General features: G+C 41.2%; 1 protein-coding gene across 1 annotated transcript in view; it reads left to right on the top strand.

Moving 5' to 3' along the window:
- Positions 1–187: 187 nt before the first annotated feature.
- Positions 188–18,738, top strand: part of ZEB2 (zinc finger E-box binding homeobox 2) — a 136,789-nt gene continuing 118,238 nt past the window's right edge. The window contains exon 1 of the mRNA XM_007934947.2: positions 188–260. Within this exon, the coding sequence (XP_007933138.1) occupies positions 188–260 (73 nt within the window). The remainder of the gene's footprint in view (positions 261–18,738) is intronic.

Genomic DNA, 18,738 nt, shown 5'->3' on the forward strand with positions numbered 1-18,738 from the left:
GGCGTTGGGGGGCGCGGATGGGTGCTCGCCGGGGCCCTGGCCCTGCTCCCCTGGGCGGCCCGCGCGCGTTTCAATGGGCGCGGGCGATGCCCACATTGTCGCTGTGTTTGGTTGCTAGATCGAGCCTGCGTGCTGCCGAAGCAGGGCGCCGAGTCCATGCGAACTGCCATCTGATCCGCTCTTATCAATGAAGCAGCCGATCATGGCGGATGGCCCCCGGTGCAAGAGGCGCAAACAAGCCAATCCCAGGAGGAAAAACGGTAAGAAGCGGTCCCAACCAAACTTTTCTGGGCCACTCCGCGGCTCCAGACCCGGGGAGAAGGAGGAGGAAAGGGAAAAGGAACCGAGGCGGCGGCGGCGCCCAGGGCTCGCGGGCGAGCCTCTCTCCGCGGCCGGCGCCGAAGCCCGTGGCGCGCGGCCGCCCGGCCGGGGGGGAGTTGCGGGAAGTGCCGGGCAAAGTGAGCGCCGGGGCGCCGGACGCCGGGGTCCGGACGGGCCCTGCGTCCCCAGCTCCGCCGCCGCCTTCCCTCCACCTCTTGCTCGGCTCTCACCCGGCCCGCGGGGTCCCCGGCCGGGCTGCGGGAGCGTCCGGGCAGGGCGGGGGCCCGGGCGCCGGGTCGGGCAGGCTCCCGGGGCGGTTGCGGGGGTGGCTCGGGGACTGCGCGGGCGGGAGAGGGGACCCGGGTCTGTGCCTCAGCAAGGCTCAAAGTTTCTTGCCGGATTCGCCCAGCCGCCGCTCCAAGCGCCAAGTAACGGTCCCCGGGCAGCGGGGCCGCCCGGCGCGCGGGGACCCGGGGTGGGAGGGACTCAGCCGGCCCCGTGGGGGTCTGGCGGGGTCTGTGCAGGCTCAAGGGCGGGTGGCTCCTCTCCAGGGGACTAGGGCCCCCGCGCTGGAGGCTGGCGGAGTCGAGGGGCTCAGCGAGACTTTTCCCGGCAGTTTCTACATAGGCAGGAGGAGCCCGTTATCCAGGCTTGAGAGAGGAAGGAAGAAAGAGGTGGGGGTGCGAGGTGGACACACCGACCAGAGGTGGGAGGTGAAGGGGGCGACTGACAGTTTAGTAGGTCCATCTTGGAGAGACGCAGAGAAAAGGACACAGGGAAGGGGAGAGAGAAAGACCACAGAGAGAGAGAGAGAGAGAGATGGAGAGAGACACCGTAGGTATAACCCAAAACAAAATCGTGGGAATAAAAGAGAAAAGTGATTGGCAAGAGCGCGGAAGGCGCCTGGGGGAGGGGAGAGGACTGGGGACGCGAGAGGGTGCCTTGGGGTAGCTGACGGAGGATACTGAGTTTAAAAAGAATAAACCAGTCTCCAAAACAAATAAGCAAACAAGCTCAGACTCGGAAAGGAAACTTCTCGCTCGCTTCGCTCCCAGCTGATCACCCGATGCGGGGCCGCGTAGACGCTCCAGAGCTGGGCGCGAGAACGCGGCTTGGGCCGGCCTCCCGGCCTCCTGTAACCCCACCCGCGCCTCGCGGGGACCGCCCGGGCCCACTTGGAGCAACTTTCCTCTAGAGAAGACAATTGTGCGCGCCCCCCGCCTGCCCTAGAGCTGCGCGGCGCGGGGAGGGGGCCCAGTGTGGGGTGCTGGAGGGAGAAAAACACAAAGACGAGAGAATTTTGATTAGAGACAAATGATGCTTCTCTCTCTCTCTCTCTCTCTCTCTCTCTCTCTCTCGCTGTCTGTCTCTAGGTTTTGTGCATGTGTGTGTGTGTGTGTGTCTTGCTTGTTGTGGTGGTGGAGGTGTCGAGCCATATGGGGGAGTGATAGAGGAATTTTAGTCAGAAACTGTTCGTTACGTTATCCTGCCTTTTCCCTTTGTGCTGCCTTTGATCTATTTACTTGGCTTAGTATTACAAAAAAACAAGTACAATAATATATTCCGAGATCCAGTTCAGGCTGCTTCTTTTTAAGTCTCTCTCCCTCTCTCTTTTTTTAATTTAATTTTTTTCACTCTAGTGTCTGGCATTATTTAAGGTGGCTCTTACACAGGAGACCTCCCCTTCCCCATCTCTGGGTAATTTAGTAGACACTGAAATTATACCTAATGTCCCCCTCTCCTCTCTTGTGTTTCCTCTGTTCCTTTTATTAAATGTTGGTTATTGATTTTCTAAAACCAATGTCTGTTGTGGGGCCTTTTCCCCTCACTTACAACTATCTAAAGCACATTGCTGATCAACTGGATAACAAAAGCTTTGTGTCAAGGAGACCTTTTTTTTTTCTTCTTCCTCTCATGTTAAGCAGTCATTTTTTGAGAGAAAAGAGAATGAGATTTAAGGTAAGGCTCCCAGAAGTGTTCTTTTGCAGAAAAGACTGTTCAGAGTGTTTGTTTCTTCTTGCCTTCCTCTCCCATCCCCTTCGGGATGTTTGCCACAGATGACCAGCCTGGCCTGGCAGTGAGGTCAGGCCAGAGCCTAGGACTGGAGAAAGAGAGAGCTCCAGGCTCTCTGGGAACTGGGGGGCAAGCAAACAGGGAGGCCTGATTGAGGCTTCGCAGGTGGAACGGAGAGCCAGGGAGGTGCGCAGCCATAGGCACTGCAAACATTTCCCCTCTGCCCAGCCACTAACTTAGGAGAAGCCTCAACACTCGGTTGTGCAAAGTTGAACCGCACACTTTAAGGCATTTAGCCCACATCCCGTACGCTTAACATCAGCCCTGTCCATTGCTTATAGCTTCTCTAACTTTGATTATTACCTGTTTCTCTTTCCAAATCATCTGTGGGAAAATAGGCTGTGAATGGATTACTAGTCAGTGTTTTTCTTTGGATTTAATTTGACTGAGCAATGTCCTGATTTAGAGAAGCAGGTAGTAGAGTCCCCCCTCCTTTTTCATTCTTTTTCTCATCAAGCACGTACCTTTTCCCTTTGGGAATTGCCAGGATTTATCTGAACTGAGTGGATTTTTCTTCTTTCCTGGATTCATGGAAAAGATGTCACTTTTGGGCTTGTGTCTTTGCTGATAACACTAAATATGATGATGCTTATCAAAATCATATAGAAATTCCTGGAAAGAAATAATGGCAATAATAATCATAGAAGTAAAAGCAAAAAAATATATATATATATATGGTCATCCAGGAAACTAGAATGGCACTTTATATAATTTTAATGAAGTCAGTTATAGACACACACACACACTAAGGCAATGAGATAAAACAAGTAAAGCAGTGTATGCGTTTGAAAGGCTGGTCAGGAACGTGTTAGGAAGTGATGCTATATACAATTATTAAAAAGCAAAGGAGGAGGCAGTTCCAGGAAAAGAAATGTACAAAGAAAGAAACAAGTCTCTAAAATCTACCCCTCAAGATTCTTAGGCTAGAATCTTTGCTTGGCAAAGACAGTGTCAGAGCCAAGTTAACCCATAGCAGTCAGGCAGTCCCCTTTCCCCCACATAGGAAGGGATGAAATTTCTTCTAAGAAAGTAAGAGGAGCTGGAGAAAAGGGGGAGTAGAGTGAGGGCAAAGGAGGCAAGAGCAAGTTGCCGGCAGACAAGAATGTGTGTCAGTTTCAAGAAAGTTCAGTCAGATGATCCCCAGCCGCCTGACTCACTTCATAACACTTTCACTAAAGCTGGAGAGGAGGGGGAAAACCCAGCCCCCCTTTTTTCATTCCCTTGATTATACCCCACTATCTCCACATAGACTTCAAGTCAGAAACTGAGCGCTCTGAACCACAGATGCCCAGCTACTGCGTGTCTGCCACTGGGGCATTCCGTTTTCTGTATCTTGCAAAGTTGTTTTTGCCCTGGTTTTGGGCATTGGCTCCTGGGGATGCTCCCGCTTCCCTCCGGCCTCCTACGGAGCTTGAGAAGAGAGGCCTGCCTTCTGACTTCCAGCATCAGCCTCTGAAAAATCACACACACACACACACACACAAACAGAGAGAGAGAGAGAGACAACATGCATGTTGTAACTAAAATCAAATCCGGAAGTTACTTGTTGCAGAAAAGGGAATGAAGTTGTATTTAGGAAAACTGAATTAGAAATAAAGGAGGGAAGAGGGATCAAAGAAGGGAAGAAAAGTTAAGCTTGATTTTTCTCCAAAGTTTCAGTTAAAGGGTTGAGAACTAGGTGGAGCAAATGGGGAGCTCTTTCCAAAGTCCCTTGGTCTCTGATTTTCAGTGATATTGAAAAGGGATAAAGCTGAATGTTTTCAGAGCTTTGGGTCCTAGAGCAGATGAGCAGAAATGATTATCTCTGCTTATAATGAACCCCTACTTCTTATCACTCCCTAAAAGGGAGTGGAGGTGCTGGTGGTGATGCCTAGAGGCAATGGACTGAGAAGTTGCTCCCTTTTCAGAGATGATTAAGTGAAAAGGAAAGGAAATACAATCAGCCCTTTCTAAAGGATGTAGCTCCCAGCTCTCCTCCCTGAGAGCTGAAGTTTACATGGGGCTTTGAGTCAGAGAACCTCTCAGTACATTCTGAGGCAGGGAAGTTTCTCCAGAGTACAGTCATTTCAGACTTGGTTATCTCTGTGAGCATGAAAATCTTTTGCTAGTAGCTTCCTTCGCAAAGTTGATGAGCTTATAGGGAGCCTGTTTTGCTGACTCTCAAGGCACTGAGATGCAGTTTGTGTGGCAGGTACCAGCCCTAAGGGCACTCCAAAGATATCCATCTCCATCCTTTTCTCTCTATGCAGATCTTCTGCAAATTTTGTCACGCTGCACACACACAAGGCTGGAGGCTATGTATCTAGACGGATCTATTTATTTTATTTTGGTTTGGAAAAATTAACTGAATTGGGGTAGAAATCTGCCTTCATAGTATAGCCACTAACCTGCTGGCAACCACAGCATGATGCTCTAGCAAGAGTAAGGGTATGCTTAAGATTTTAAACTTTACATTATCTCTCTGTTGTCGAAGAAAAATTGATTTATGTTTTTAAGCGTTTATTGTAAAATAATGGTAAAGCCAAGATTAAAGTTCCCTCCTAAAACTGAAATGTCATGTGTTTTGGATTCTTTCTTTCTTAATTTGCTCAAAGAAAATATCAAGAGGTTATCATAGATTCTAATGCCATATTAATAATATTTCCTAGGGAAAATGTGTTCCTACCCTGAAGGTAGGAAAGGACGTTGTTACTAGCTCTCTAGCAGTGCCGCTTTATTCCAAGATGTGGGAGATTCTTTTCCTTACAACAGTTTTTGTCATCTGCATTCTTCCAAGGCTTTTAAGGTGCATTTTCTTCTGTATGAAAGGGAACTCTTTGTCCTTTTCCTCTCCAGCACCGTGGCTTCCCAAGGTAGACACTATTTTGTGCCTGTCACAGAGAGAGGGAGTGCAGGTTTGCAATGCTCACAGACAATTGATTGTCTGCCCTAATGTGTTTCATTTACATGTTTATAACGTCAATGGTGCTGGGGTGTCCACTGTACCATTCATTCCCGCATTCCCACAAGGGGGCAATTGTCTGAATGGCCAAGTCAGACACCTTTTTGATTGCTCTTTGGTTGTCTTTTTAGAGCAAAAAGATAAAGGAGGAAATCTGTGATGCAGAAACACTAGTTGAAAATATACAGAATTAAATGTCACCACAAAGGCAGATGTTAGCATAAGCCCAAATATGCTTTTTAGCCAAGATGTGAAGGTTGAAAAACAAATTCAGAGCAGAGGGAAGAATGACTTAAAACCAATAAATAGAGCCCTATTTCCCCCGCCCTTATTTCTTTTCTTTCTTTAGCAATCAGAAGATGAAATGTGACTTTCCTTTTCATTTTTAAGCCTTGCACTATCCAGGCAGCTCCTCAGTATTTGTATGTTTGCTGTGATTTGTGCATTTTGTATATATTTACATAGCTCTGTTTATGCCAACAGCATCAGCTTACCACTTGGAATATCTATTGACTGACTATATGGGTGGTGAGGAATATAAACTTTTAAAAAGTAGGATCCAAGTATTTCTTCATCAAGCACTTTTTAGAAGGAAAACTATAATAATCAGTAGACTTCATGGAAGCCTTTGCCTTAATAGCCATGTGCCAAATACTTTTATCTTGGGTGACAGTGTGTCAGACTGAAAGCTCTCAGGAAAAGTGTAACTAGTAGTTAGAAAGTAAATAAAGGATTTTGTTTTAAGGTATTCTGTAGTGTTTTTATACTGTGTGTGTGTATATATTTGTGGTAGTGTTTCCTCTGAGGAAGGTGAGAAGAAAAGCCATTTGTGTGTGTGTGTGTGTGTGTATATATTGGCTTTTATCTTCATTCAGCTCTCCCCTACATATTATGTATGTATGCAGTATACATGAATACACCTGTTAAAAAAAAAAAAAAGGCTTCACAGTTCAGAAGATGATGTCTTGATGATTCATTTAGGTAATACAGTTAGTAGAAGTTGGTCTGATTTCGTGTGTGGTCCATGAGGAGAGAAAATACTAACTCTTGTGTTATCTGGTGGGAGGTAAACAGGGTGAGGGGAACTTTCATAATTTTATAGTAAATTAGGGAGAAAAAATCGCCAGCCTGTGAAAAGATTTTTGCCTCTCCGGAAAGACACACACAGTAGCTGCACCGTTAGCTGAACCCCTGACACGGCGGTCTTTTGAATGCCTTAGGTATGATTTCACTTTCGCTCACATCAATGCTGACCTGAATGCCTTTCATATCTGATCCGCTGTGTCTCTCCCAGTAAACATCCCCTGAGGGGAGAACAAAGAAAGGAGCTCTTCTTCTTCTTAATCACAATTCAGCCCTTTCACCGCCGGCAGGCTCCATTTGCATTCTGCCACAGAAAGCCAAGATGAAAAGAAAGAGAGAAAGAGAGAGAGAGGGAGAGAGAAAGAGAGAGAGAGAGAGGCAGAGGGTAGTGGCTGAGTGAAATAACTTAGGTGTTTGTGGCTGTTTGTTGGGCTTTCCCTAGTTACCAGCCTTATATAGTTGATGCTCAACCAGGCCCTGTCCCTCCTGACAGGCATATAGTGTTACAAGATGGCATGTCTGTACTATTCATGGCCACCCGCTCAACACTTGAGGTAAAAAGTGTCAGGGAGGGATCAAATTCTATCCCAAGAAGCCTGTTATATTTGGGGTCAGGTGTGTGGACTTCCAGCTCTTGAGTGCTGCCTGTTATTTGGCTTTAATAACTATTATTGTTTACCATTCGAGCAGAGAGGTGAGGGGTTGGGGGTGGCAGGGAAGGGGCCAGCTGGCTGCTGCTCAGAAGGAAAGAAGGGATATAGTCTCCAGAGCCCCTGCTGTGGTTTTAGTGATGGGTGTCTGTACCAGAGAAAAAGGGAGAAGTGCTCACACCCAGTCTCAGAACACTGATAAATCCTCAGGAAAACTGGAAAAGACTTTCCCATTTTCCCCCTGACTTTTTATGATAATTCATATTTTCAAATGAAAGGAAAAAAGCCAAGAAAGAAACTCTCAAATGAGCCAAAAAGGAAAAAAAAAAAAAAAAAATCTCTGAAAAGAATTTTAGGGGAAAAGTTGTTCTATTTTAAAAAGCTTTGAGGGCTGTAAAGTGCCACGTTTTTCACACCTTCTCCATACTTTTTTTTTCAGATTTTTTTAGTATGTTTAACATTTGTGAGATGACAGCCTTTTTGTATCTCAAACTGGATGCTTCAGGATTCGTAGGGAGGGGTTGGTGGTATTCACGTTCTCTTGAGAGAGAAAGTTTATGCCTAAAGGGCTCCTTCTTACTGGGAACTGTTTAAACCCTCGCAGGCGGACCTGTCAGGTTTTACTGTGTTATTTGCCTCCATTTTCAACATGTAAAAGTAACATGCAGTTAATGGTATTGGAAGAAGACCACAGCAAGAGCAGAAAGCTCTCGTGACAACTTTTCAGCTACATTATCTTGCTCCTAAACACTCTCTCTCTCTCCTCTCTCTCTCTCTCTCTTTTTTCCCCTTCTGAAACCACTTTTAAGATACCAACAGTTTTTCTTCAACAATTCGATTAAGCATACAAAACACACACACACAACTTTGGAAGTGCAGCTGCTTCAAATAGCACACTGAATAATTTGGAATAAGAGCTTTTCCAATAGCCATTGTGTTAGATTTCACTTATAAGAACAAAACTAACGGAGATATTAGAAGTTGTACACAAGCATGTGACACAGATTCCTAATTTTTTTTTTTTCTTTTTCCCAGAAGATTTACAGAATTTACAAAAAGAGATTATCCCTACACCTTCCACCCTTCCTATCCACCCCCATGACCCAAGCAATGAAGGATTTAGGCAGATTTACTTCAGTAAACACCTTTGGACACTTGGGGGGAAAGTGGGAGTCTGTTTGCAAAAGGAGGCTTTTGTTAAGTGAGGTACTGGGATAATGCTTTACCAGGCAGCTGTGATATTAACCTACCCAGCAATGCAGGAACACTCTTTTAACTCTTTGAATGCCTGGCCCTTTTTGCTCAGCAGATAAAATCCTTGCTCTCTAAAGACACTCAGAATACTGGCTCTCACAGTTTATTATTCAGACAAGTCTTGTAGACATGAAAACTGTTCAAGCTTTTAAAACAATGTGGTTTAATTAGATGAGGTGGACTTACATTGCTCATAAGCCCTCCAAATGGTGGTTTATAATTGGCAAAGGGGAAAAAAAAAAAGAAGAAGAAAGAAAGGAATCAAGGCAGCACATTAAAAATTCCAGGAAACATCTTTAGAAAATCTATTTTCATTTCTAGCTTTTAAAGTATTAGACTACAGGAGCTAGAGGGAACAAAACAGCTGGGGCCTCTCTCCTTACTGTAGAAGGCCCCAGAAGTTTGTGATGAGGAGAGGGTCTTCAAGCTGAAAGCTGTAGGAGGGAGGCCAATAGGACAGTGACATTATCTCAGCCTTTGCATCTTTGCAAGGGGGAAGTATTGCCTATCTTTCAGAGCATGGGAGGTCATGTGAACCTGAGAGTCAGGGCCTCAGGCCGGCCGTTACCAACTTGAGACTTTCCAAAGCAAGCAGAGAAGCATTTATAAGAGGAAGGAGTTAATAGTTATTTTTTACTGGGCACAAGAATAACTTTACAGGTGTTGCATTTAGGCTGAAATAAGATTGCCTTATTTAGTTTCGAAAAAGAGTGTAGGTGTCAACGTTCGAGCAGCCACAAATGTGTGAGAAAGTAAAGGGTATGAGACATGACAGAATTAAAGGTGTTTGCTATGTTGTTACACCGTGTGTCAGGCTGCAAGCTCCCTTTGTCACAGGCTCCTGGTGATTTGACAGCGCAGATCTACTTCCCTTCTAGGTGAGACAGCATTTTTTAACTGGAGTTATAAATATGGTACACCCTTCCCGTTGCACCCTTGCCTCCCAGATCAGTGAATCCTGTTTGAAAGCATCTTGCCCTGAGACACAATGAACAAACGCCTGTATTACAAGGGGGCTATGGGCTCGGGGGCCCAAGCAGCGCCAGCATTACAGTAGCTGGCATTGACTGTTGTTTGGCAAGAAGGTCCTCTGCCAAATCATCCAATAATTAAGTTTTATGTTATTTGTATGAACGACCAAGCATGCAGTATTCCTTTTCATATCAAAGGGAGGCTTAAAATTACTTTTTGAACACTTTCAGACCATGGTCAGGTCACAGTTTGGGGGCTGAATTAAAATGATCTCATTCATGATCTAATTGAGGTTGGCAAAACCTTCACAGTAGCAGGAGTACATAAATATAAATCAAATACCAAAATTTAGCAAATCATATCATTTGCTAGAAATCTGCTCATGAATTATTCTCCGATTGTCAACCCAGAAGTTAAACTTTGTCTCCCTTCAGCAACAGTAACTGTGCATATTTTTTCAGGCTTCTGACAGGAAAGTTAAAGGAGCTGGAAAGAGAAAGGAGAAGGAAGATGATCAATGTCTCATCAAATACTGTGTGTTTGTGACCCAAGAAAGTATGATAGCTAATAAAGCCATAGACATTGACAGTGGATGCTGCAGTCTTGGTTAGAAATTAACATGAGCTTCTAAAAACCAGACTTCGGAAGAGCAAGCAGCGCGGATACATAAGGAGTGTAAGAGAAGCAAGCGTTTTGAGAAGGATCTGATTCAACTTTGCTTTCATTTTTCAATTGAGGAATGTAATCATCCTGATTCATGATTATTTACAAATTTAGTTCTATTCCTGAGTTGAGTTAAGGGGATGGAATTTGAAGTAGCTGTTAGAATTAGAAGACAATAAGTAAATGTTAGAATATATATATCTGTTACCCTCTTCTTCTTTTTTTTTTTTTTACATGACTTATAAAATCAAGACTCCAGATAATTTTTTGTATAATTTATGGGATTAAATGTCATGTTCTATTGTATTTAATCCATTTTTAAGTTGTTCTCAGTTTTCCTTGGTGGCTGTCTGTTATTTAAACTTAAGTCCACACATTCTACTATAAACTAGAAAAGATCTAATTCTGCACTTTAATATTTTGAAGGTAAATTTTTAAATCCTTCCTATATGAAGATATTCTTTCAATCAAACAAAAACACAAAACTGGTCAGTTCAGCTGATTTTATCGTAAGAGCAAATATATGAAAGTGCGTTTTTTTTTTTTTTTTTAATCAATCAGAGATAGTAGAAACATTTTAAGTAATATCAGGTGATAGAGGTAAATGATGACATTCCCTTGGGAATAGATAATTGTCATTAGTGGTTTCCCATGACAAAATGACAAAACATATTCTCCTAAAGAAACTATAATGAATTCCTCATTAATAGTTATGTTGATAATATGACAACATAGTGATTTTTATTCTTTCTATACTGTTTCATTTTTCTTTTTATAAGAAAGAAAGACACTCTTGACAAGGTGATAACCACCCCTTCTCTAAAATAAGAAGCAATCAATAATAGATCAGCAGATTAAGATATCATGCTATATAAGAGCTAGGGTTTTCTTTCTCTGTCTCTTAAACAGATGGGTGAATTTCAGATAGTTCACTGCCCAAGTGATCTATAAATGTAGTATATAGCATTCACTGTTTCTTAGCTTACATAGCACTTATATTGTCTTATATATCTGAGTAGCTGCAAAGAAACTTTACAATTTGCGTATTCTTGGAAGTACCTAAGTTTCTATTTTAGACACAAAGCACATCAATGGAAGTGTTTCACATCATGAGATTTCTCAGTTTTGAGAGGTGAGGTTTATATATAAAGAACTCAGTAAGCTGTGTTTTCATAATAAATAGGCCCATTAAGAAGGGAAAGTCTCTAAGCAAAATAGGTGTCCTCTAAAGATTTCCCATCACCTTTGCTCTGCTGATGGGAATTTGAAAACCAAATACAGCTCCCATATACACACATTTCCAAGACATGCGACCAATGCACTCTAGTACTCCAACTCTGATACTATCCCTCTGTAACTTTCACTGCAGTCATAGAGCTTGTGAATGAAATGCATTTCAACAATAATAGTAGAGATGAAGAATTAATGCAGACTGTTGGCTAGTGCAATTTATCATAAGGGGGAAAAGAAACATAACTCTTAGGAAATTTACTTGCATCTATTAATCTAAGCTATAAATGTATTTTCTGGGATAAATCACTAGCTTTGTGCTTTTAAACTGTTTTCTCTCATTTTCCTTCTATATTATCAACCTTAACACAGATGATTATATATTGACTGCAAATTAATACGGTTTTTAAAATAGCATTCTAGAGTTCTGAATAAAGATATTTTTAAATAGTGTGTACAATATTTTAAAAAGGGGTGTGTGGGGGGAGTTTAAAACTATACCGAACATTTAGAAATGTGTGGAGTTTTATACTAGTGCAGATAAAGTGTGAGGTAGCCTTGCCCTGTGAAACCAAGACCACAAATGATACGTGTCAGTAGGTTCTTTGATAGGGCTTCTGGCCACAGTGTTTTTGTGCTGTCGAACTGCTATGTTGAACAAACACCTCCTCTGGGACAGAGTGATAAATGCAGAGACAGGCTGGCTTCAACCAGTCTCAGCAAACCTTCTCAACCACACCCCCCACTCCCAGTCCCACCTCCCACATCCCACTGTCCAACCACCTCCCACTCCTTTTGCCCCTTTACCTGAAATTGACATTTACAGAGAGGTGCCCAGGGACTTTCAAGGTATCAGTCATGAGTGATTATTGATATTCCCCAAATCTGTGAATCAGTACTCTGAAACTGCAGACAAAGTCCTTTTTCTGGCAAGCTTTATGTAGTCTTTGTAAATGGAACTGGACTGAGCTTCTAAACTTCTGCCAAGTTGAACTTTTTCCACCTTTGCTTAATCATTTGAAAACCACTTGCTTTCCTCTTGTCTTTCCCCTAGTCACTTCAGTTTTATTTTCTAACGTCCAAGCAATTATGTTGTGCAACCCAAAACAAAATTTTGCCTTAAAAAAAATCCAAACACTATTATCTCCAACTTTTCACTTTGTATCATTTTTTTAGGGCTAACATTTCAAATGTATAGTCAACTAATTTTTTCTCCCCCTTTGCTCTCTTGGAGCCATTATTCTCTGACTAAAACCTGTTTACTGGTGCCTTTGTTTGTGCTCTCTCTCTCTCTCTTTTTTTATCCCCTTGACATTAAATTAATTTCCATCTTCTACTACTGCAATCTCTAAGAAATAGATAAACCATTATATTTTTTCCCTGCTCATATTTTAAAGTGGTGATCCTGACAGCAGGACGATTATTGCACTTTATGTTTTAGTGCATGTTTGCTATTGCTAGTTACAGCAACACTTATCATAAGACAGCAAGAAAAGAGTAGTCCCTGGTAATTAAAGTAATGAAATATTCATTTACTCTACCTTTTCTGTAGTCTCACAAATTAGGCTGCTACATTTAATGCCTGCACTGCCTCTGTTTTTATTATAATGGCAGCTTTCGCATCTGCAATTAGGACTAATTCTGACAGTTACAATTTCTGAGGGATGGTAAACAGTGAACGAGATGTGCAGCAGAGGTATTACACGTGAAAAGCCCTTGTCTCTTTAACCTTGTTGTTTTTTTTCTCGCAGAGGTTACCTTTTCCCGATGGTGCAAAATCGACTTGACATAACTGTTCATCAGTTTCAGGGTTTTCCCTGGAGGTATTTGCATCAAATCAGCCCAGTCAAGCTTCAAGTTGAAATTGGCAGGCCAGAAACTGACAGGGTAGAGACTGGAAAAGAGACAGCTAAAGTACAGGCAGCAAACTGACAGTAGCAGAGTGAAAGACAGAGGGAGAGAGGGAGAGAGGTTGGGAGTGAGAGTTTAGTGTAAGAGGAATCTCAACTCCACATGTACAGACCTCGGTAGAACTGTATCCTGGAGAAGCTGGAAGGTGGAGATTCAGAACACCTCCAGCTAATTCTTACCAGTAGGGCTCCCCAGCCCTGCTGCGGGGGGTGGGGGGGGTTGCTCTTATTTAATCTGATTGGATGCCCGAGGAGGAGTGGGCACACCTAATTAGACAGAAGAAAAGTTCTGAGGCACCTCCCTAGCACTTATTAAAGTTTGAAAGACAAATCTCATGATCATTGTTACGGGAGGAAAATAAGGCGTTTTGGTCCCCCCCCCCCAATTGTTAACTTGAAGGAAACTTTACAATCTTTCTGTTCACTAGTTTTGATTTCTTGATGTTCTCTTCTGATGCAAACTAAATGTTCACAGAGCTCCGGATACATTGTAAATTCAAAAGTTAATGCATCTTGGTCATCAAAAGCAAATCCATAGCCAAAAAATACATTTGAAAAGAAACTTTTGGATGATATGGAGTTGCCAGTTGTCTATGTCAAATAATGTCCTCCAGTCCAGATAATGTAAGAGCATTCATTTAATTGTATGAAGGCCAAAAAATGTGACAAAATCTTAAAATCATGATGATGTGAAACTTTTATTTCACTCTAAGGAATGTCACTTTAAAAAAAATTCTATGACTGCAAAACTTTATAATTGCTTGTAATAAGAAAACAGATATGAAAAGCATTTCCTTTGCCTGAGTATTTTTTTCTTTTTATCCTTTAAGTCTTTTCTATTTTTCAAGCAGTATTTTTTGTCATCCTTCTCCATCTCTGCTAACTTTGGTGGGGGGTTGAAGGTGTCTTTACCAGATGATTTAAAATCCTCTTCACTTTCCAACTAGACTTGGGGGTCGAATAAGCCCTTGCTTTCAAACTGCCATTTAGCTCTGTGTATGACAGGCATTGGCTGATCTGCTGATGCCCATTCGACAGGCACTGTTGAACTAAAGTGGTGTGACGGCACAGTTTTGTTAAGCTGTGAACAAAGGGCTGAAGATGCCTTGCTGGCATCATCCATGTGCATATTGGCCTTGTCACAGTTTTGCTTGATTTAATGCTCTGTTTATTCCTAGATATTAAAACTTAAATTCCAAGCAATGTTTTCAAATACTACCTACCAACTTTATTTTAAAAGCTTTGACTTTGAAGACCCTGGGGCCTATGAGCTGGTCCAGTTTCTATGTAACGAACATTAAAACACAGCTTGGGAAATAAATAGATTGCCAGTAGCCTCTTAGCTGTTACTCATTTTAAAATGGGATTCCAGTCTTAAAAAGTCTTATTAGGATAAAAGATTTATTTTTTCTTTGATCGTTGGTTGAAAGTCATTATTTACTTCCAGCGGTGTATTTCGTATAAACTCTAAGGAAGAGTTACCTTATGTCATACAGTGCAATCTGGGTGGACTTGCATAAGAAGACAACAATTTTAAAAGATATTCAGTCATAAAAGAAATCATTTACAAATACCTGTCAGGGTATTTTGCACTGCAGCCAGAAAGAAATCAAAGGAGTTTATGTTAAAGTGAGCCCCATTTAAGAGACAGCAAAAGAATTAGGATTGAGACTTAAAAATAAAATAATGTTCCAAAAGTCCCTGTTCCAGAAACAACAACTGGTTATTCAAAAGAAAACTTTAGTTTGGTACTAAATTTAGACTCCACTGTGTCTTGAGCTTTATCTGTGCTGATTTTTTTTTGTTCCCACTCTGCCTCTTTTTCCTCTCTTCAGGTTTGCTTCAAGTGTTTGCTAAGAGATTAGTTAGTGAGTTTATATTGAGGAGGTAGTCATGGGAAGCAGCTCTCTGCTCGAAGGAACGTGCAGTGGGTCAGAGTGTGAAGATACGGGGAGCTAAGACAGACTAAGGCCTGGGATCAGGTACTTTATTTTCTCTCAAAGACAAACCGTTCGTAGGAAGGTTTGTAGGATGACATCTCATCCCAGCAGGCGCACAGATGTTACCACTTTTAGAAACTTCCAAACAAGCATAATTGCTGGAACAACTTTATGAAAAAAAAAAAATTAAGTCTATTGCCAGAACACTCCCTTTTCATTATGTAAAGAGCCTATAATTTGAAATATTCAAGGTTATTTTTACCTCCATTCATAAAACAGCATCTTTCTTGAGAGCTGCTATGAGGAAGGTAAGGAAGGTGGCAAAGGAGAGAATAATATTCTGTAGCATGAAAGTTATTTCTGTTAATAACCAGTGAGACTGCACTAAAAATCTGAAATTGAATCTCCAGAGTAAAACACGTACACATTTTCACCTGCCCTAAGCATGTGAAAGCAGTTTTACTAACTGAAATGAATTTCCTTCCTCTCCTGAATGATAGTTTTACTCAATATTCGTTCATACAAGATAATTCTCACAGTTAGAAAGGGTAATACAGGTAAGGAGTAACTAAGAAAGAATAAGCTTTTATTGCTAGTTTTTGTATAACATCATGAAAGAAAGACTTAAACCTTGTAACAGCATAGATTGCAAGATACCAGGTGGTCTGTTTTCTTAGCTTCATGAATGATTTTTGTGTCCAGTCCCTTAAGTGTTCACAAGATTTATATTTGTAAACCTCCAACCTGGCAAAAGAATATACCCTTTAATATATCAATGGGGCAGATCCTTGCTTAATATACAAAGTGAACTTTGGCATTGGTTTGATGTATCTAATACTTTGTTAGCAACTGTTTATAAAGGAGACAGACAATATAGATGATCTACATTCTGCCCCAGCACCCATCACAACAAATCAACTTTGTCCTGCCAACTCATAACATTCTATCTTTAAATGACTCTAAATGAAGCCATAATCCTAGCTATATTTTGCAACAAACGTATAGCTAGGACCAACATGACGTCTCACCTTTTAATGAACTGTCCTAGTTCTGGACCTTCTAGGAATGGCATATTTTTTTTTTTAAAAAAAGCAAAAGAGTAGAAGATGAAGAGCTCTTGTAAATAGTTGCCTTTGAACTTCCACCATTGCTTACATGGCCTTGTCCCCTTTTTTTTCCCTAGGCTAGCAGAAATGGCCTAGCCCTGGGCTCATCCAAGTGAGCATATTTCAGAACTATTCATTGGACGATTTAGGGGAGACCCCAGCCCAGTGATACCAATGGAGAGTGTTTATTAAGGAGAATTTTCCTGAGACTAGAAGTGGATATGATATTAGTGTAGAGCATTCTTAAAACCAAAAAACCAAACTCACTGCCATCGAGTCGATTCCAACTCAAAGTGACCCCCATTGAGTTTTCAAGGCTATGAATCTTTAAGGTGGTAGAAGTGGACTGTCTTATCTTCCTCTTGCAGAGCAGCTGGTGGGTTTGAACCACCAACCTTTTGGTTAGCGGCCAGATGCCTTAACCACTATACCACCAGAGCTCCTTAGAGCATTCCTAAAGGAATCTGTAATTCATGTGAGAATAGTAAACATAGCTCTTCTAGCTATTAGTTAGCATAAGGTTTCAAATAAACAGGTATCAGTGGCTGTCTCTTTTCCCTATCCGATTTCTAGCTGAGTGAGAAACAAGCTCAGCTTCACATAAATAAGATCTTTGAATTTATCTGCAATGAGGTACGGCTTTAATGATCTGTATCTGCAAGCCAGGAGCATGAATGTGATCTTATTGTATCACAGTGTAGAGATGAGATAGTCTAGAGCTACAGCACACCAGTGCATTGTGCCTGGTGTCGGCAACAATCCTTCCATTTCCAAAGCAGCAACTCTTTATTTTCCATCATTGTTTCCTTACTTCACTTGTATGCTTCTTGTGATATAGATCTGAGTGACTTGTGCAAGCTTCAGACTTGCCAGCCCCCAGCTCCCAGGCCTAGTTCAGAGCAATTCATAAACTTACCACATTAGACTATCAGATTGAAACCAAGGGTTTCTACTAGTGGTGGAATTGGAAAGCCCATTGTTTTGATTATCATTTCATCAGCCCCAACTGATACTAGTATGCTCAAGGAAAACATACTTCAGTTACAGTTGATTTTCAGATTCCAAAATGGTGCTGCAAAGCCTGTGCATCTCTAATTATATTTTATGCTAGGCTGTGCAATACCAAAATATACGCTGCAGCAATCAGTGAGTGAACAGTATCAATCAATTTGTAAACAGATGAAGTCACTCATTCCCAAACTGGTTTTCCAAAAACAATTACTAAATTACAATAGAAAAAAATTGTACAGTTACTGTATTTGTGTGCTGTGTTACAATCAACATACCAGGGAAACAAAACAATTTAATGCAGAAAAATCATCATTCATCTACATTATAATTGCTTCTTTTTCACATCTACAGGGCGGTTAATTAAAATTGTGATTAAATGCGGTCGCGCTGCCTAAGATGTCTTGCCCAAAACAGGTGGTACAGAATTTAAAAGTAAAAAAAATGTAATTAGCATTGGAAATTGAGAAATTGCCTGTAAGAATCAGTGTTAATTTCAGTCAGTGATGAGGTAATTTATAAATGAATGCAGTGGAGGCTGTGCAAATGCACAATTGCCTTCCTTGCCATTCTTAGCATTCTCAGCATGCAGGTGAAAATGTTTTCAAAATATTGAGGTAATTTGAAAATCAATCCATGCATTCTGTATCTTTTTTCTCCCGTTTATACCAAATGCTGAACAAATGCTGCCATAGATGGCACAATCCATCAGTCTTTTACTCTTCTAAAAGCAATGCTGCACATATTTTAGACCAAGATTGAGAAATGTAATGACACAAAATGCAAGCCTAAAATTGTTACAGGGGTCAAAATTGCATGCTTGAAGTTCTGACTAGTGTGGATTTTGTTTGCTATGAAACACTCCCATAGATAAAATAGAGACCCGGAAGGGAATTTTTTCACATTACAGGAAATACAGTCGTAAAGACTATTAACCGATCCAATTAATATTTCAAGTTTTGTTTTTAAAGGTTAAGGAAGAACCAGAAAGTTATAATAAAGCTGATATTTTCTTTAGAATCTTTTAACAATATCTTTATGGTTCTACCTGTAAGCCTCTAAAACTGGTTAGTAAAATTATTTCTAGAAAAAGTTTTTCCAGAGATGAACTCTGCTTATTAATATTATCTCTCCTTTTAGAAAATAGGTAACTTTCTAACAAATCTATACTATTACCTTATTATATTTCTAATATTCTGTTGGTATGTTCTATTGACACATAAGTAAATTTATAGTTTAGATTTTATTTTAAAATAATTGTTTTATATTTTTATTATTAAAACGAAAGCCACTAAGCTTTTTTATATCCAATCAACGTAAGCAATTTAACTTTCATGCTTGCTTATCCCAACCATCTGCACAATGCAAACTTTAAATATGTTAATTATTAATTGAACAGAACAATTTGACTATCTGACTGCCCTTAGAGTTAAGAGATATCAGGGCTTCTTAAGCATTCGCTCCTGTATTTCACATTCTCTAAAATCATATGTCCATATAAAGATCGCCCTAAGAATATGTCGGGAGCTCTGGTAGCATAGTGGCTAAGACACTTGCCTGCTAACCAGACGGCTGGCGGTTCAAACC

The sequence above is a fragment of the Orycteropus afer genome, unplaced genomic scaffold (genome assembly GCF_000298275.1).
Source record: "Orycteropus afer afer isolate SDZICR_OR568_19922 unplaced genomic scaffold, OryAfe1.0 scaffold00023, whole genome shotgun sequence".
NCBI lineage: Eukaryota > Metazoa > Chordata > Mammalia > Tubulidentata > Orycteropodidae > Orycteropus > Orycteropus afer.